The following is a 20,344-nucleotide window of genomic DNA, read 5'->3' as shown; positions in this document are numbered from 1 at the left end:
TTATTGTTCTATTTGTGGCATAGAGCTAGGACTCATCTTTGTATCTGCCATTATAGGGTCTGTGATACCATGGTCAGCGCCATAGAGCAGTGAGGAGGAGGAGGAGCTCTGTGTGTCCGGAAGTAATTTAGCCATTCATTGTAGTCATTGTGCTCTATAGAGTTGCTATTTTCAAAAGTTTTCATGTGTCAATTAACTCGTGACATTCCTGGATTACTCATTATATTAATCAAGTTTAATTTAATCAACAGATAAGACTAGATTGTCTAGAGTAGCCTCAACAGCACTCAGTAGGGTAGTGGCCATGGTGGATACATTGACTTCAATACAAAACCTACAACGCACATGTCTCTCACACCCTTCCATAGACTTAAACAGTAATTATGACAACTTCCGGAGGACGTCCTCCAACGAATCAGAGCTCTTGCAGCCTGAACTGACATATTGTCCATGCAATCAAAGGATCAGAGAATGAATGTAGTACTGAAAGCAGAAGCTACAGCTAGCTAGCACTGCAGTGCATACAATGTGGTGAGTAGTTGACAAAGAGAGACAATAGTTTAACAGTTTTTAACCAAATATTTTATTTAAAAATGCAGCTAGCTAGTTTAGCCTACTGAAACACCTGGCTCAAACAGAGGGATGCTATGTTAGCTAGCTGGCTATGGCTATCCAACACAGGAATTATTTCAAGTCAAGGTAAGCTTTTACAGTGCCTTGCGAAAGTATTCGGCCCCCTTGAACTTTGCGACCTTTTGCCACATTTCAGGCTTCAAACATAAAGATATAAAACTGTATTTTTTTGTGAAGAATCAACAACAAGTGGGACACAATCATGAAGTGGAACGACATTTATTGGATATTTCAAACTTTTTTAACAAATCAAAAACTGAAAAATTGGGCGTGCAAAATTATTCAGCCCCTTTACTTTCAGTGCAGCAAACTCTCTCCAGAAGTTCAGTGAGGATCTCTGAATGATCCAATGTTGACCTAAATGACTAATGATGATAAATACAATCCACCTGTGTGTAATCAAGTCTCCGTATAAATGCACCTGCACTGTGATAGTCTCAGAGGTCCGTTAAAAGCGCAGAGAGCATCATGAAGAACAATGAACACACCAGGCAGGTCCGAGATACTGTTGTGAAGAAGTTTAAAGCTGGATTTGGATACAAAAAGATTTCCCAAGCTTTAAACATCCCAAGGAGCACTGTGCAAGCGATAATATTGAAATGGAAGGAGTATCAGACCACTGCAAATCTACCAAGACCTGGCCGTCCCTCTAAACTTTCAGCTCATACAAGGAGAAGACTGATCAGAGATGCAGCCAAGAGGCCCATGATCACTCTGGATGAACTGCAGAGATCTACAGCTGAGGTGGGAGACTCTGTCCATAGGACAACAATCAGTCTTATATTGCACAAATCTGGCCTTTATGGAAGAGTGGCAAGAAAGCCATTTCTTAAAGATAAAGATAAAGATAAAAAGTGTTGTTTAAAGTTTGCCACAAGCCACCTGGGAGACACACTAAACATGTGGAAGAAGGTGCTCTGGTCAGATGAAACCAAAATGTAACCTTTTGGCAACAATGCAAAACGTTATGTTTGGCGTAAAAGCAACACCCTGAACACACCATCCCCACTGTCAAACATGGTGGTGGCAGCATCATGGTTTGGGCCTGCTTTTCTTCAGCAGGGACAGGGAAGATGGTTAAAATTGATGGGAAGATGGATGGAGCCAAATACAGGACCATTCTGGAAGAAAACCTGATGGAGTCTGCAAAAGACCTGAGACTGGGACGGAGATTTGTCTTCCAACAAGACAATGATCCAAAACATAAAGCAAAATCTACAATGGAATGGTTCAAAAATAAACATATCCAGGTGTTAGAATGGCCAAGTCAAAGTCCAGACCTGAATCCAATCGAGAATCTGTGGAAAGAACTGAAAACTGCTGTTCACAAATGCTCTCCATCCAACCTCACTTGTTGTTGATTCTTCACAAAAAAATACAGTTTTATATCTTTATGTTTGAAGCCTGAAATGTGGCAAAAGGTCGCAAAGTTCAAGGGGGCCGAATACTTTCGCAAGGCACTGTATAAATGTATTGCTACCGGGGCCTGCCGGTGTAACTGCTAAACTGACTGCATGATTGTGGCGAGTTTACTAATGCATTAGTTCTAGTAGCTATGTTGACTATAATGTTAGGTAATATGGTGACAACGATGTAGGCTTTGTGTAGCGGTTAGCGTTATGATATAAAGGTTTGGCTTGGAAAGTTTTTTTTGCCTGGTTACATACAGCTGATGTGTTGTGCACTGAAGTCCACAAGCGAAGGGAAAAGGTGAGAGGAGAGCGTATAGATGTGAGAAGGAATTATACAACGAGCAAACTGATCATGCTGTTTATATGTGGCTGCTATGAAAGTGAACTGTGTTTGCATGTGATCAGGGGTGTATTCATTCTGCCGATTCTGTTTTTTTTCTTCTAAAAATGGAAGCAAACGGAACAAAATGGGGATAAACATACCTGAATTTGTCCAATAGAAACTCTCGTTTGCAACTGTTGGACTAATGATTACACCCCAGATCAGCTAGATGCAGGCAAGAGTGTGCAAGGCGGTTTTGAATGTGTCACTGTTTGTCACCTTGATTACTCAAAAATATATTTTGACCTGTGCACCCACATCATAGGCTAGGTTGTAGCAACCTCATAATGGGTATAGGGAAAATTTGAATATCATGTAGTAGCCTAAACCTAACGATGTTACATTGAGCTGGGTGAATGGAATATGAATTAGTCATCCAACAGTCATCCAATGTGCTGTAATAGAAATAAGGCCATGCTCATAAATAAAAAATTGTCCTCCCATCTTAAACTTTACCGACCGACCACCACTGCTGTGTACTGGCAGTGTTGGCAAAATCACTACATATCCCACAGAGCCAAGCGGGGTGAGGCTGCCCGTTGTCACAATTCCAAGACCAGTCAGTCCAAGACCAGCTAACACTACACCAATAATACAGAGACTGAAACAAATAAATCTGATTACTTATATTTAAGGGGAGAAAATTTAAAAACCATCTCCGAACTCAGCTATAACTGTCAATAGTAAAACAAAGCTTACAACGTTTGAGTGAAACCTGAATACCAAAATGGTAAAGTTGCTTCCTGACATGGAAGATTCCTCCTCACCACTCTGAGGTGATCTCCATTTTGAAGTAGTACATTTTCTTCTTCATTGGCTGATTTGCTCCCAATTCAAAGGAATCTCCAACCAGTTGACTACTTTCAAATGATGGAAGCCCTCAGTGGCAATGTCCATGCCAAACGGGTTATATGCATGATGAGTCATCTTTATGGTGAAAGGTGCTTCTACATAAAGCCTTTTGGAAGTATAGCTACAAAAATTCAAGTAACCACAAAAGCTGCCTTCTGTGCTCAAACAATAGCCTACCAATAAGTAGTCCTCCTACCTAACCTTTGTGGACTAAATAATTTATATATACACACACACAGTGCCTTGCGAAAGTATTCGGCCCCCTTGAACTTTGCAACCTTTTGCCACATTTCAGGCTTCAAACAAAGATATAACACTGTATTTTTTTGTGAAGAATCAACAACAAGTTAGACACAATCATGAAGTGGAATGACATTTATTGGATATTTCAAACTTTTTTAACAAATCAAAAACTGAAAAATTGGGCGTGCAAAATTATTCAGCCCGCTTAAGTTAATTGCATTCTTTGTCCTCCAAACACGACGAGTTGAGTTTTTACCAAAAAGTTATATTTTGGTTTCATCTGACCATATGACATTCTCCCAATCTTCTTCTGGAACATCCAAATGCTCTCTAGCAAACTTCAGACGGGCCAGGACATGTACTGGCTTAAGCAGGGGGACACGTCTGGCACTGCAGGATTTAAGTCCCTGGCGGAGTAGTGTGTTACTACTGATGGTAGGCTTTGTTACTTTGGTCCCAGCTCTCTGCAAGTCATTCACTAGGTCCCCCCGTGTGGTTCTGGGATTTTTGCTCACCGTTCTTGTGATCATTTTGACCCGACTGGGTGAGATCTTGCGTGGAGCCCCAGATCGAGGGAGATTATCAGTGGTCTTGTATGTCTTCCGTTTCCTAATAATTGCTCCCACAGTTGATTTCTTCAAATCAAGCTGCTTACCTATTGCAGATTCAGTCTTCCCAGCCTGGTGCAGGTCTACAATTTTGTTTCTGGTGTCCTTTGACAGCTCTTTGGTCTTGGCCATAGCGGAGTTTGGAGTGTGACTGTTTGAGGTTGTGGACAGGTGTCTTTTATACTGATAACAAGTTCAAACAGGTGCCATTAATACAGGTAACGAGTGGACAGAGGAGCCTCTTAAAGAAGAAGTAACAGGTCTGTGAGAGCCAGAAATCTTGCTTGTTTGTAGGTGACCAAATACTTATTTTCCACCATATTTTGTAAATAAATTAATTAAAAATCGTACAGTGATTTTCTGGATTTTCTTTTCTCATTTTGTCTGTCATAGTTGAAGTGTACCTATGATGAAAATTACAGGCCTCTCATCTTTTTAAGTGGTAGAACTTGCACAATTGGTGGCTGACTAAATACTTTTTTGCCCCACTGTACACACACACAATCAGAATAACTTATAAATGCCTCATGAGCTAAATTCAATTGTCGTACCACCATCAGAACCCAAAATATAAGCTTGTTTTACTCCAATGTTTGTAAACAATAAAATTGAAAACAAACACTGTATAGCCTAGCTTTGAATTTGAGCACACCAACAAATGCTACTTAGCTAAACCATTAAACATTGTTACCAGTAGGACAGCAGGTGGCAACAAAGCCCACTTATTCCAAGAAAGCACTTTCACAAGACAGGTTGGTCAGACCTGTTTTAATTGTTTTCTTTAAGACATTAACAATCCATTTACTGTATGTACAATATGTAAACAAGAGCACGTGAGACAAAAAAGGGGACAAATAAACATGCTCAGTATAATAATAACTTTTGTAGTTTCCTTTACCCTCCAACACGCTTTATCATAGTCCGAAGTAACCACAACAACGAAGGTAGATGCGAGAAATAGATCTGACAGAGTCCGAACAGAGGGTCCTAGTGACATTCATAGGAAGTCTTATAATGCATTTTCAAATACAACTGTTTTCCAGAGTCGAGCTGTTTCAAGACATTTGGAACATTCCCAAACAGTGCTATAAAAAAGAGAACCTCATATGCTTGTTGTAGCACTATAAATATTGTCCATGTGTCTTCTTACAAAAACATTGTACAGTTTTAGCCATTATGTTTTTTTTATACATCACAGTTGGTTAAATTCTATGTAAACACTGAGTTACTATATAATATGAGTATGAACCAATAATGCACACACAGGGGGAGAGATTGATAACTTAATGACAATTTACTAAATTATGAAATATTTTAAACTGTATTGACAATGTAGAATTTATATTTTAAATCTGTTGGGTGTCCCAAAAATGGCTGGCACAATAATGTGCCATTACACTTCCGTTGGCAAATAACTATAAAAACTTGGGGTATATTTTAAAGAGCAGCATCACAGTTTAAGATTGTCTAAAGGAAAATTCCACCCAAATGATGCAATACGCAGCATCATACTGGCTGTATTTCTGCATTTTAACATTTACATATCTTAAACTTGATTGCTGACATGCAATACATTTTGGGACTATATAAACCATGGGCAAATGAAACAAATACCAAGAGAGTTTTTGGGTGGAGTTTTCCTTTAAGAGTGCTGTCAGAATACAGAAAACTTTGATGTCTGATCTTTTGATGGGCTCTCCTGTAGATACCTATATCGTTAAGGTAGGTGGTTATGAGGGACATCAAATGGGGATGAAAGGAGGAGAGAGGTAATGAAAATGTATTACATCCAGATGAAATACAGTCACAAGGACAAGGTAAGTAACTCCTTCAGTCTAGGGCACAGACTTTGAGGAGGATGAAAGATGGCTTGAAATATCAGATCACGAAGCAGACATTGAACAAATCGAGACGGGACAAGTCAGCTGAATCACAGAGGAGCAGGCCTTCATGCAAAGAGTGTCCATGGCATTTAAAAGCCCTGAGCCTGACTAGGAGAGGTTGAGGGTGTTTGGTGGTTTAATTGCCTCTGTGGTCATACTGAGATTCGCTCGACATTCCCAGATTAGTTGGTCGCAGAGAGATTTGGTCTATTGTACATATCCTCTAGTCCCTTTCCGACAGATACATACATTTAACAGAATGTAGGATTGTAGAGTAAAAATGTGCAGTGCAGTGTAGTGGTTAGGGCACAGTAACAGAGGCCCTGTCCTTGCACTTGTCCACGCTGCAGGTAGGAGAGGAGCCTTTGTCTGTGGGGGCAGATGCTGTACCAGAGGGGGGCTGGTCGCTGGAAGAGGGACCTGGTGGTTTGGCTGAGGGGTCAGAGGTTGACTCCACCTCTGGTTCCTGTTGAGAAGCTGTTGCTGTCAGAACAGAGGGAGGAGGACATGATACAAGTTTAGATAGTAAAATACAGAGAAAGACGATGTGTATGTTTTTTTTTTGTGCGAGAGCAGGGACTTTTCTGCCATTGTAATCCTTGGGTGGGCCGCCTAAGAGTTTATTCGGGTCACGTAAGTCCAAAATGGTATATCTTTTTTAAAATATATTTTCCGGGATGGAAAAATTAATCTATATATTTGTGACTATAATAATCTTTGAGAACTAACAATTAGTGATGCACCGATATAACATTTTTGGCCGATACCGATATCCAAAATTTTCCTTGCCAAAAAAAACGATAGCGATACATTTTTTAGCGGCCTTTAAAGCATTCTAGTACAGTTAAATACTCAAAAACACACACATGGATGCAGCGATCTAAGGCACTGCATCTCGGCACTGCAAGAGGCGTCACTACAGTCCCTGGTTAGAATCCAGGCTGTATTACATCCGGCCGTGATTGGGAGTCCCATAGGGCGGCACACAATTGGCCCAGCGTCGTCCGGGTTTGGCCGGGGTAGGACGTCATTGTAAATAATAATTTGTTCTTAAATTAACTGACTTGCCTAGTTAAATAAAGGTTGCACACACACACACACACTGACCAAAAAGTTATTTTGTTGGCATTTACGTATGTCCCCATTACCAGTAAAACATAATCAAAACCTATTTTTTTCACTTACTTGCTGTGTTGTTAAGTTGTTAATTTGTTCAGTCGTTTCATTCTCAACCAGGATTTCTATGAAACACCGTTTGGGTCTTTGCGTGTCAAAACAAATACACTATTTAACACTATTTGACGTGTCAAATAAGTTTGTTGACCAAAGCTTGTGTTTGAATATATTTATTTCATTTCATTTGCGATTTTCATGAATAGGAAAAGTTTCTAGGGGTATTTATGTCCGTTGCGTTATGCTAATGCATTTGAGGCTGATTACGCTCCCGGATACGGGTTTGCTCGTCGCAAGAGGTTAAACACTGTTTCACATGCTTGTTCAATGAACCATAAACAATTAATGAACATGCACCTGTGGAACGGTCGTTAATTGCCTACCGTCTGTAAGCTGTTAGTGTCAAGGTCACAGTTATGAAAACTTAGGACACTAAAGAGGCCGTTCTACGGTCTCTGAAAAACACCAAAAGAAAGATGTCCAGGGTCCCTGCTCATCTGCGTGAATGTGCCTGAGGCATGCTGCAAGGAGGCATGAGGACTGCAGATGTGGTCTGGGCAATAAATTGCAAAGTCCGTACTATGAGACGCCTAAGACAACGCTACAGGGATCGTTACATCTGAACATCACACCTGCAGGACAGGTACAGGATGGCAACAACAACTGCCCGAGTTACAACAGGAACGCACAATCCCTCCATCAGCGCTGTCAACAATAGGCTGAGAGAGGCTGGACTGAGGGCTTGTAGGCCTGTGGTAAGGCAGGTCATCACCAGCAACAACGTTGCCTATGGGCACAAACCCACCATCGCTGGACCAGACAGGACTGGCATCACCAGGGGTGGTGGTCGGATTCGCGTTTATCGTCGAAGGAATGAGCATTACACAAAGGCCTGTACTCTGGAGCGGGATCGATTTGGAGGTGGAGGGTCCGTCATGGTCTGGGGCGGTTTGTCACAGCATCATCGGACTGAGCTTGTTGTCATTGCAGGCAATCTCAACGCTGTGCGTTACAGGGAAGACATCCTTCTCTCTCATATGGTACCCTTCCTGCAGGCTCATCCTGACATGACCCTCCAGCATGACAATGCCACCAGTCATACTGCTCGTTCTGTGCGTGATTTCCTGCAAGACAGGAATGTCAGTGTTCTGCCACGCCCAGCGAAGAGTCCGGATCTCAATCCCATTGAGCACGTCTAGGACCTGTTGGATCGAAGGTTGAGGGCTAGGGCCATTCCCCCCAGAAATGTCTGGGAACTTGCAGGTACCTTGGTGGAAGATTGGGGTAACATCTCACAGCAAGAACTGGCAAATATGAGGAGGAGATGCACTACAGTACTTAACCTCTCCTGGATATATGGGACACTAGCGTCCCACCTGGCCAAAAGCCAGGGAAAATGCAGAGCGCCAAATTCAAATAAATACTATAAAAATCTAACTTTCATTAAATCACACATGCAAGATAGCAAATTAAAGCTACACTTGTTGTGAATCCAGCCAACATGTCATATTTCAAAAAGGCTTTTCGGCGAAAGCAAACGATGCTATTATCTGACGATAGCACCTCTGTAAACAAAGAGAGCATATTTCAACTGTCGTGTCTTTACTATCATTTAATTGAAGACTTAGTTTTTATCAAAGATCCTCTGTAATTAGTATTACGCGATCAAACTGATTAATCATGTAACTGTAATTAACTAGGAAGTCGGGGCACCAAGGGAAATATTCAGATTACAAAATTATAATTTCCTAATATAACCTCAGATATTTTCATATCTGGTCAATAGTCTTCTGATTAATGAATTATTTATTTTACCTCATGTTAGGCTCATTCCAAACGTCATAAATGGTTGGTTATCTGCACGAACGCAGTCTTCACCACGAGTCATCCATACATCAATTATCTTAAATCATTTATTTATTAACTAACTAAACAATCACAGAAGTGCACACACAAACAAACAAAGTAAATATGGTTACAAGAAATGATAGGGGAATGTGCCCTAGTGGGCTAAACTGGCATGGCGGCTTGTTACACAAAAGGTAAGTGGGGGTCGACTGAGAAGTCACTACAGAGTTAATAATTATAACAATTGAAATGCTAATCCTTTGCACATGAACGCTCACTCATTCGGGAACAATTGCAATCAATATATATTTACGCTCAGTGTGTTGAAAAGTGTTGAAAAGTTAGTTTCTGTTGGAGAGTTTTCGTTCTCTCTCTCTCTCTCTGTCGTGGTTAGAGGGTATAGTTCAGAGCGACATTCATTCATGAGGTTGTAGAATGAATGTTTTCGGCGGTTGTCGTTCTTCGCGTTCAATGATACCGAATTCCTAGCTGCAGACTAGTATTTAATATCAAAGACTTGTTCTTATTCTGTCGGTATCGATAGTCTAAGAGTTTAACCACGTGGCATGGTTAAAAGATTCAGCAATGGTCTGCAACCTTTGTCCCTTCGTAATGGAGGAAAACATGGTCTACTGAGAACTTCTTAAAGTTGGGGTTTTATTCGGAATTGCAGAAAAGGGGCTGTCCCAGGATGCCTAACTCTAACTGGGTGGTTCTCTGATTTAGTTCAACTCAAAAGGGAATTGGGAGTTTCCTTCATTAAACAGTCCAACATCACATTACACAATTTTACAAACAGTATTATCCTCACTCAATCATCTTATACAACAATTAGATGTGAACCTCATATCTGAGGCTATTATATAAACAGCGTTATGGTAATGTGGCCACACCGTCTCCCATGAGCCTCACCAAAATGTAACAAATGGACCAGTTCATAGCTGGATTCTTCACCGATCTTTTATACCTTACACGGAACATAAATGTTGTTCGGACCTCAAGTTCTGTGAGGTGGAAGAAATGCCTTTGTTCTCTATCCCTAAGTTCACTCTGTCGTTATACTGTGTGGCCATGAGGAGATCCTCTCCTCAGGAATTTATGACCTCTCTCTGACCACAGCAGTCTGGTTGTAGGAGCAGAGAGCGGGGGATGGTGCTCGATGTACCCAAAGAGGGCAACGTCATGACACAGCCCTGCAGGCGCGACACAGAACGCAGAAATAAAAATATAATTCATGCCTTACCTTTGACGAGCTTCTTTTGTTGGCAATCCAAAATGTCCCATAAACATCACAAATGGTCCTTTTGTTCTATTAATTCCGTCGATATATATCCAAAATGTCAATTTATTTGGCAAGTTTGATCCGGTTCCAACTTGCGCAACGTAACTACAAAATATCTCAAAATTTACTTGTAAACTTTGCCAAAACATTTCAAATTACTTTTGTAATACAACTTGAGGTATTTTTTAACGTAAATAATCAATAAAATTGAAGACGGGATGATCTGTGTTCAATACAGGAGGAAAACAAACTGTAGCTAGCTTTCTGGTCACGCGCCTCTATCTAACAGTATCTAACTTCAAGTGACCCTCGTTCAAGATGGCCGTACTTCTTCATTACACAAAGGAATAACCTCAACAAATTTCTAAAGACTGAAGACTGCATCCAGTGGAAGCAATAGGAACTGCAAGAATGTCCCTTAGAAATCTGGATTCCCAATGAAAACCTATTGAAAAGAGTGAACCCCCCCCCAAAAATGTGAATGGTTTGTCCTCGGGGTTTTGCCTGCTAAATAAGTTCTGTTATACTCACAGACATGATTCAAACTGTTTTAAAAACTTCAGAGTATTTTCTATCCAATCTACTAATAATATGCATATCTTATCTTCTGGGGATGAGTAGCAGTTGAATTTGGGCATGCATTTCATCCGGACGTGAAAATACTGCCCCCTGTCACCAATAAGTTAATGCAGCTGGTGGCCACACCAGAGACTGACTGTTACTTTTGATTTTGACCCCTCCCCCCTTTGTTCAGGGACACATTATTCAATTTCTGTTAGTCACATGTCTGAATACTTATTTTCCACCATAATTTGCAAATCAATTCATTAAAAATCCTACAATGTGATTTTCTGGATTTTTTTTGTCATTTTGTCTGTCATAGTTGAAGTGTACCTATGATAAATTACAGGCCTCGCTCATCTTTTTAAGTGGGAGAACTTGCACAATTGGTGGCTGACTAAATACTTTTTTGCCCCACTGTATGTTAAGTTTGCTGAAAATAAACGCAGTTGACAGTGAGAGGACGTTTCTTTTTTTGCTGAGTTTAGTATTCATTTAGTTATCATGTTTGAGCAAAATAACACTGCATTATCCATGTAAAAATGCATAGAATTGCAGGAAACTAGCTTGAAAACTGCAAAAAGAAATATCCGCTCTTTGGAGAGATTTGTAAACGCCCATCAACTAAGCCCCTTTATAATCAAGAAGAAACCCTGGAGTGGGGTTTTTCAGAAATGTTGGCGCATAGGACATTTTTGGTGCAAATTACATCTTTTGTGTGTGTAATAACTAAATTATTATTTTACCTGACTGTGTGCAGGACTTCATGTGTTCTGGCCAGTGGGCTTGCTGGCAGGGGTAGTCACAGTAGCTGGTGTTCCAGCAGCAATAGAAGATGGCCTCCTTCCTGCAGTTCGCACACCACTGCTTCTTCTTGGTCTCATCCACTGCCTGCAGTTTCTCCACCTCCATCTGCTTCTTCACCTCCGCCACCAGACGCTCCCTCTCCTGCTCCAGACTCTGCCTCATCTCTGCCATAGTCAGCTCTACAGGACATGACAGGACACATTTAGAAAATCTATGAATAGAATTCACTTGATATCAAATATAATGAATGAATATGAATGTAACATGGATAAAAATGTGTACTATGCATGTGTTTTATAAACTTCCTACAACACATGCATTGAATGAGTATATTAGAAACACAGCTATAATGCACACACTTGCATTATTAAAATGTTAGAAACACATAGATAAAATAACACAGTCAATCTCATACACTCATGAATTGGCTGACAAAGACAAACATACATGTACAAAACATTAGAAATGGCAGGTGGTTAGTGGTTAGAGCTTTGGGCCAGTAAGCAGAAGGTTCCTGGATCGTATCCCGAAGCTGACAAGGTAAAAATCTGTCGTTCTGCCCCTGAGAAAGGCAGTTAACCCACTGTTCCCCGGGCGCCAAAGACGTGGATGTCGATTATGGCAGCCCCCCAGAAGACACATTTCAGTTGGACAACTGACTAGGGATCCCTCTTTCCATGACATAGACTAACCAGGTGAATCTAGGTGAAAGCTATGATCCCTTATTGATGTCACTTATTAAATCCACTTCAAATCAGTATAGATGAAGGGGAGGATTTTTAAGCATTGAGACAATTGAGACATGGATTGTCTATGTGTGCCATTCAGAGGGTGAATGGGCTAGACAAAATATTTAAGTGCCTTTGAATGGGGTATGGTGGTAGGTGCCAGGCGCACCGGTTTGTGTAAAGAACTGCAACGCTGCTGGGTCTTTCACGTTCAACAGTTTCCTGTATGTATCAAGAATGGTCCACCACACAAAGGCCATCAGCTAACTTGCAATGGCGTCAACATGTGCCAGCATCTTTGTGGAACGCTTTAGACACCTTGTAGAGTCCAAGCCCTGACGAATTGAGGCTGTTCTGGTGGCAAAGGGGGGGTACAACTCAATATTAGGAAGGTGTTCTTATTATTTTGTACACTCACATTGATACCAACCTAAAATATGATTATATTTTTAAGGAAAGGGCAAGTATAACAAACCAAGATTGTGTTTCATCTCCGACAGCTCTTGCTGATGTAGCCACTGAAGCTTCTCTATCTCTATCCTCAGCCGTCGGATCTGGGCAAAAATATTCAACAGTTATCACAATGCAGTGAGACAGGAGAGAAATTTACTTATGTTACAGACTCAACCAAAAGTCTCTTCAGCAGCACTCACCTCTGCGATTGTGTTTCCTGAAGTGCTTTTGGAAAGGTCGTTGTAGATTTCTGTCATCGTCCCTTTAATCGTGTCCATCATCTGAAGAGATCAGGTGAGATTATAACAATTCACAGATTGATCACAGTCAGGTAACTTTCCATATCAATATAACACAAAAATCTGTGAATCAATAAACTTTCCCCTGTAAAGTTTCCATCTATTTATTCTGTTTAGACATATAGCATCAGGCTAACTCACTTTGCTGGTGTACTTTGCGATGTCAGCTGCCACATCTGCTGAAGCTGTGGGGATCTGAAAGTCTCCTGCCAGGTAAGAGGAGGAAGAGGTGGAGGAGGCACCAGAGGTGACCAAGGTAACTGATGAGGTTGAGGTCTGGGGACCATCTCTAGGCTGCACAGCTGCAAACCACAGAAGAAAAGAGGAATGAAAGAAAACTACAATTCAGCTCATATGAACTAATATGAGATAATTGTGTATGCGTTTACAGATGTTGGGGAGTTGTGTTTAGTGGACTGGGTTTCTATGTACCTTTTGCTGCCTGTCTGGTCTGGTAACGTGTACTGGAGGATGCCTGCAACTGCTGCTGTGACTGGACCTGCTGTGGGCTGCGTGTCTGTGCCTGCGTCGGAGCCTGGACAGGAACCTGTGTCTGGTTTGGCCCAGCCGGCTGCTCCTCCTGCTGCATGGGCCACTTCTGGGAGGACGTCTGGAACTTGTTGGCGGGGTTCCACACCACTGCCCTCTGCACTGCCTGAGCTGTCTCTTTGGGCAGCAGGGGGCGCTGTTTCTTCGCTGCCAACTGGGCTGAGGCAGCTGTGGAGGAGAGGGTGGTGGCTAGGGTGGGAGCTGCAGGGGGGGTGGTGAAGGCTGTGTTGGGCTGGCTAGAGGACAGGTTGAGTGTGGGGTTGATGAGGGGCTGACTGGGGTCTTTGGGGTTGGACAAGGTGGCGGAGGCTAGAGGGGGGGTCACTACGGTGGGGAATTTACCTGGTCAGAGAGAAAAAAAACATTGATTAAATAAAGACAGACAAACTGTATTTTCCTTCCATCTGATGAGCCTTTAGGCCTCAGTCTCTCAAAAAATTATAATACGAAGCAACTAGAGTACACAAAACAAAATAAACAAGACTTGAAATGAGCCCTCACCTTCCAGCTTGGTGCCAGGGGGCTCCTTCGTGGGCTTAGTGGCTACAGCCCCTGGCTCCCTCCTGGCTCTCTTACGGTCTCTGCCCCCCTGCTCATCCCCCAGGTCAATCACCAGCTCCCTCTCTGAGTCGGAGTCCTGGTCTGGGCCAGCAAGGGCCCGGGGTGCGCCTGCCCTACCCACCTCTAGAGCCTTGGGCCTGTCTGTGGGGGGCTGAGTCTGGGGAGTCATGGGCTTCTCCCGGGAATCTCTCTCTGGACCATTGCTGCCATGTCTGTCTTTGAGCAGGGCTTCAGAGTTTTTTTTATCCCTGGTCCCTGTGACTGCCCCCTTGTCCTCTACCGGTGTGCTTGCCTTGGGCCTCTTTCTAGACTCCCTCTCTGCTTTGTCCTTGTTGTCATGGGCGGCGCTCTTCGGTCTGTGATCCTCGTCGCTAAGGTACTCGCTGTTGCTGGAGTCTGACTTTTCAGAATCCTCAGAGTCACTGTGTTCCACGCCCTTATATACGTCCTCAGAGATCTCATCAATGCCTGCACAGGGATAAAGAAACAACATATAAATCATAGAATTAATACATGATGAACATGAGCGTATCATTTATAGGTCTTCAAATGTGTTCCTCTAGACTAGGGATGGGCAACTCCAGTCCTCTGGGACCTGATTGGTGTCACACTTTTGCCCCAGCCCCAGCTAACACATCTGACTCCAATAATGAAGATCTTCAGTTAGAATGCAATTAGTTTAAATCAGCTGTGTTTGCTAGGGATGGGGAAAAGGGTGACACCACTCCGGCCCCGTGGACTAGAGTTGCCAATCCCTGCTCTAGACACAATTCATGGATGGTGTGTGAAAGTGTGTGAATGTATGTGTGTACCTAGTTGGGCCTTGCAGCTCTCGATGGTCTTGTCCAGGCTCCTCATGGGTCTCTTGGGGGTGGTGAGGAGGAGTGATGACCCCTGTTGTTGTTGTTGTTGATGCTGTACTGTCTCACTGAGCTCCTTCAGGTCCATCTCAGCCTTCACACGATCTGTGACAAACACTATAGGTTTCATAAACATTTTGACAGATGGAAATTCATGACTTCTCCATTACTTTTAACCAAATTTCCATGACCAACAATTTGTGGCATCTATGTACATAAATGTAGTACCGACACTGGGAAGCTGCTCTCTGATCCCATGTACCATTTCCTGTTGTTGTGCAAGGCACTTAACCCACCCCACCAAGTAGAATACCTATTAGGCAACTGAATAATACACATGGGGTCAATCCAAGGTGTTGGGTTAAATGCGGAAGACAGATTTTCGGTTGAATGCATTAAGTTGTGCAACTGACTAGGTATCCCCCTTTCCCTCAGTCTGGAGAGGTACTGGATCATACACATAAATGTTCATTTATCAAGGCCCGGTTGAGCAGCTCATTTCTAAAATGTGTTTTGTTAGAGGGGGACTGGAACAAAAGCCTGCACACCCAGTAGTTCTCCTGGAGGATGGTTGACCACCCTTGATGTAAAACATTGCAACCAAATATGTTTTATACCTTTATACAATAATGTACTCATTATTCAATATACCAAAGATCAAATGGCTAACTGTATGGTCGGTTACTAATATTTTTATTCAGCTGAAACAAGCCCACAAATTTTCTTCAGGAAATTCACCTTTTCTAGTTTAGTCATGTTTCTCTTAGCTACCTTAGAAGTGTTTACTTTGCAGGCTGATTAGTATCTATTGACTTGCAATGTCTCATACATCGGATGCCCAAATCAACTGGAAGTATCTACAAAACCAGTTCATAAAACTACTGATCACAATTCACACATTATTATTTTGATTAACATGACACGATTCATCGAAATTAAAAATAATCCCAACTAATACAATGACAAAGTTAATTGTTAGTTTCGTCAAAAATAATAATTTAAATGAATAATCTGTATGACACTTTTTATGGCCTTATTCGCAAGTGTACCTACCGTAAGTGGAAAGTTTTCTGGGACATGACTAATAACAACTAAACAGTTCTCTCTCTAGTTAACTGGCCAGGCTACAATATATGTTTTGAATTGGCTACCCAATTAGTCTGTTCTCTATCATATTTTATAGGCTAGGCCTACCTACTGCTGCAATCATAGAGGGAATGTAATGTCCGACTGTCTCTCTCCTTGAGCAAGGCACACTGACACACATGCAGGTGACGCTTGCGCACACACACATATGCACTGAAGTGTCATATTCCGATCCTGTCTGATATGTTTATTTTATGTTAAATATTTTAAAAACTGTGCCTAAATTATTTACATTAACAGAAATGATTTAATTAATTTCCATGACTTTTCAAAAACTTTTTGGATTTGATCATTTTCCTAAAACATTCCAGGCCTGGAAAACATCATTTAAAAATTCCATGACCTTATGAACCCGGACACTAAAACTCAATCAAAACCAAAACATAACCCCTAACCCAGGGGTGGGAAAACATTTTGGCTCAAGGGACACATCAGGATTTTTTTTTAAATGTCAAAATCAATTTGCAGGCCAGAAAATGGGCAGTAATTTGAAAATATATAATAATTTGTACATACTATATAGTTTTAGACGTTCAGGTGCGGAGTGTGTTTTTTATTATTATTTTTTTTTTACTCCAAATAATAATTTACTAATTATAACCCAAAATAAAATGTAAAAAATCTATACTCAAACCTCCTGCCGGGCCATAGTTTACCCAACCCTGCCCTAACCAAACAGACTGCACAAGACAAGGTGCTACATAAGGGGGTGGGGTTAGATGGGACTCACCCAGGTTGAGATTGAGGATGCTGCCTGTGCCTGGGGCCCTCTCCTGTTTGGGCACCAGACCAGGGGAGAAGGGCTTGGGGCTGCCCGTCATGCTGCCTGCATGGCCCATCTTCACTGAGGCAGGGGATGCTGAGGCAATAACGCATAACACTTTAACCTCCACAAATGGTTTGAGTCTTGATCCTAACCTGTGTTTTGAATGTGACTATAGGGTGTTAGTTAGTTATATGATGCGTTATATAGTTATATGATTCAGGAGCATGTTAATTACCGGTATAGTCCATAGAATCCTCCCCAGCGCTGTAGTGGAATGGGGGGTTCCTAGGCCCTCTCTCCATCCCATCCTGCTCCACGTCAGAACCTGTGTGTACAGACGAGTTGGTGCTCATGGGAGAGCGAGGCATGTCCGTGAGAGAGATCCTCCGTCCCATCCCGCTCGACAGAGAGCTCTTGCCCAAGAGCATCTTGGGAGATGCAGTCATGTCGAAGTTGAAGCGCATCTTGTCAGGTTTCTCCGTCTTCACAGTCCCTGCGTCGGGGTTGGCTGGGTCCAGCAACATCTGAAGCTGGTTGTTGGGCGTGTAGGGGGTGCGGAAGGGGGCGTAGTTGAACACCCCAAACTTCTTGCGGATGTTCTCCACATAGACCTCCATCTCCTGCATGGCGCTGTTGAAGATGCTCTTGGTCTTCTTCACAGAGAAGGGAATCTCCTTGGAAATGAGGTAGCAATTGTTAATGGGAACCCACGCCCTGCAGAGAAAAAACACAGGGAGACAAGTTAGGAGTAGGATAAGCAGAGAGACCTATGATTACCTTCAGAGGAGTCCAATACCATACGAATGCAAACAGTACTTCAGTAATTACTATGAAAAGTCTCTTCCATCCGCCACTTTCATTAAATAGCAAGGCTCACCGGTCATGCTGTCCGAAGAAGCGTGCGTCCACCTGTCCATCCTTCTCCCGTAGTGCTTTGGCTGGCCAGAAGGGGAAGCCCTTCAACTTTGCCCATACCAGGGGGTGTGGGTGACCCTGAGAGGGGGGGCAGACCGGGGGTCACGGTTAGATAAAATAACATAAACACAAACAGAGGAATAGGATTCGCAAAGACTTGTGTGTTGTAAAGAGTATTTTTGAGATTTGAAACATTACATTTAGGCTAACCTACAATCTACATTTGTCTTCAGGACAAACCGAATTGTGACCTTAAGTCACGGGACAAACATTTACATTTATATCCATAAAATGTCCTTTGCAAAAGAAGATGAGGAAACATTTGTCTTACACATGGCTCGCAAAACCAGTTGTCCCTCTTTTGGCACGAGGACAGGTAGCACTCCGGACAGACCTCAATTTCATTCACCTGAAAAAAACAGCATTTTCCACATTACTGAAATACATTTAGAAAGGAGAAAACAAAACACACAACCGAATGACATTTCAGTCATCATGTAAAAATGATACTCACTTCATGTTCACAGATCTTCACAACAACCTTTGCTGTTGCTGTTAGTTTGTGATTTCCTGGAACAAACATGTTTGTAAGAGCCAAGTTTTATTTCCAAAGCATGTTGCAAGCAGTATAGTGAGGAAACTGTCTTAAACATGTGTTTTTGACCTACCTCCATTGTAGATGATGCAGTTGTGTAAGATCCATTTCATGTCAGCCAAAAAGGATTCTGTGCAGCCATACATTTTCTTTTTCATATTCTACCAATATAGCAGAGAAAAATATGATTTGATTACACCAGAGCCATGTATTTAGAGAGTTGGGCCCATTGAACAAGGATGGTTAAAACTATCCTTTTGATATCATGGATGGTCAGTCCTTGTAGCCATAGCTCTGTCTTTGAATTTGAGAGTGGTGACATTTCTCCAGCCCCATCCCCCCCCCTGCTTTTTACCGAAACAATGGTGGTGAGTACGCTTTATTGTTTTAACTGCTGATTGACGCTTTAATGTTTCTGCATAATGATGCATTTACATGACAAACTTCTATGGCAGCTATGTTAGCGCCCCATTAACATTACATGGGGAATATTTAAACAACGCTATGTTTAAAAAAAAATTTGGCCCAACTCTTAATGCCTTTTTTCCACACAATACCTCATAATGACAAAGTGAAAACATGGTTTTAGACATTTTTAAGATTCTTCAAACTCTTGTCAAAGTTGGTTGTTGATCATTTCTAAACAACAATTTAAGTCTTGCCATAGATTTAAGCCGATTTAAGTAAAAAATTATGCTATCTGAGCAGCTGCAACCGATCGCTGCAGCTGTACATAGTCCATCGGTAAATAGCCCACCCAATTTTCCTACCTCATCCCCATACTGTTTTTATTTATTTACTTTTCTGCTCTTTTGCACACCAGTATCACTACCTGCACATGACCATCTGATCATTTATCACTCCAGTGTTAATCTGCAAAATTGTAGTTATTCGCCTACCTCCTCATGCCTTTTGCACACAATGTATATAGACTTTTTTTTTCTGTGTTATTGACTTGTTTATTGTTTACTCCATGTGTAACTCTGTTGTTGTCTGTTCACACTGCTATGCTTTATCTTGGCCAGGTCGCAGTTGTAAAAATGAGAACTTGTTCTCAACTAGCCTACCTGGTTAAATAAAGGTGAAATAAATAAAAATTTAAATTTAAAAAACTGTAACTAGGCCAATCAGGAACATTTAATGTTGTCTTTCTAAGCAACTCCAGTGTATATTTGGCCTTGTGTTAGAAACACTTTGGGCTTATTTTGACAGATTTTGGCAAGAGTGAAACCTCTCGGTTCGTCTCTTTCTCCCAAGCCAATCCCCCTACCATAACAACAAAGATGAAAGATCACTTCTACCTCTCTGACAAAACGGTTTTAACTCGCCATTTGCATTTGAGGTTCGATCCAACAGAATCGGTCATATGGACACAAACATATTGAGACATTATTTTACTGTAATAGAGAAGTTAATCTTTTGAACCATACCCTGTTTGTTTCAACTCCTCAAATTTCAAGCAAGAGCCAACACTACTAAAACAGATGTACCAATGAACATTCATTCTAGAAAATGTATGCTCAGTTTGTCTCGCCCGCATTATGGTACCACGTATCGCTAGCAGCATTTTTGTCAAATATTGTTATACTAGCTATTTGGATGACTGTTTTATAAATCTGCAATAAGCATAAAACAATTATATAAGGAATTGGCAACTCATTCTGAGAAATAAGGTAAGCCACTTGATTTCAACATCTGAACAAAGTGGACAGACTAGCATGCTGTTCAAACAGTTGGAGATGGACAGAAGGGTGTGTTCATAACAATTCAACTATTTTGCCTTGTTAG

At 41.7% G+C, this 20,344-nt stretch overlaps 1 protein-coding gene across 15 annotated transcripts in view; it reads right to left on the bottom strand.

Moving 5' to 3' along the window:
- Positions 1–4,881: 4,881 nt before the first annotated feature.
- The window catches only part of LOC110492382 (protein kinase C-binding protein 1), a 32,984-nt gene continuing 17,521 nt past the window's right edge, over positions 4,882–20,344 (bottom strand). For 12 of the 15 annotated variants that reach the window (XM_021566645.2, XM_021566650.2, XM_036947360.1 and 9 more), the window contains 14 exons: positions 18,630–18,717; positions 18,476–18,531; positions 18,293–18,370; positions 17,924–18,039; positions 17,282–17,760; positions 17,011–17,139; positions 15,087–15,251; positions 14,215–14,742; positions 13,597–14,055; positions 13,306–13,466; positions 13,066–13,146; positions 12,888–12,966; positions 11,624–11,863; positions 4,882–6,496 (listed from right to left, as the gene is read on the bottom strand). In XM_021566645.2, the coding sequence (XP_021422320.2) occupies positions 6,315–6,496; positions 11,624–11,863; positions 12,888–12,966; positions 13,066–13,146; positions 13,306–13,466; positions 13,597–14,055; positions 14,215–14,742; positions 15,087–15,251; positions 17,011–17,139; positions 17,282–17,760; positions 17,924–18,039; positions 18,293–18,370; positions 18,476–18,531; positions 18,630–18,717 (2,841 nt within the window). In that variant the 3' untranslated portion in view covers positions 4,882–6,314. Of the gene's footprint in view, positions 6,497–11,623; positions 11,864–12,887; positions 12,967–13,065; positions 13,147–13,305; positions 13,467–13,596; positions 14,056–14,214; positions 14,743–15,086; positions 15,252–17,010; positions 17,140–17,281; positions 17,761–17,923; positions 18,040–18,292; positions 18,371–18,475; positions 18,532–18,629; positions 18,718–20,344 lie in introns of those variants that run through there. The other 3 variants (XM_036947361.1, XM_036947363.1, XR_005036558.1) reach the window with 2 other exon arrangements.

Source organism: Oncorhynchus mykiss, chromosome 16 (genome assembly GCF_013265735.2).
Source record: "Oncorhynchus mykiss isolate Arlee chromosome 16, USDA_OmykA_1.1, whole genome shotgun sequence".
NCBI lineage: Eukaryota > Metazoa > Chordata > Actinopteri > Salmoniformes > Salmonidae > Oncorhynchus > Oncorhynchus mykiss.
This window is presented reverse-complemented; position numbering and strand designations above follow the sequence as displayed.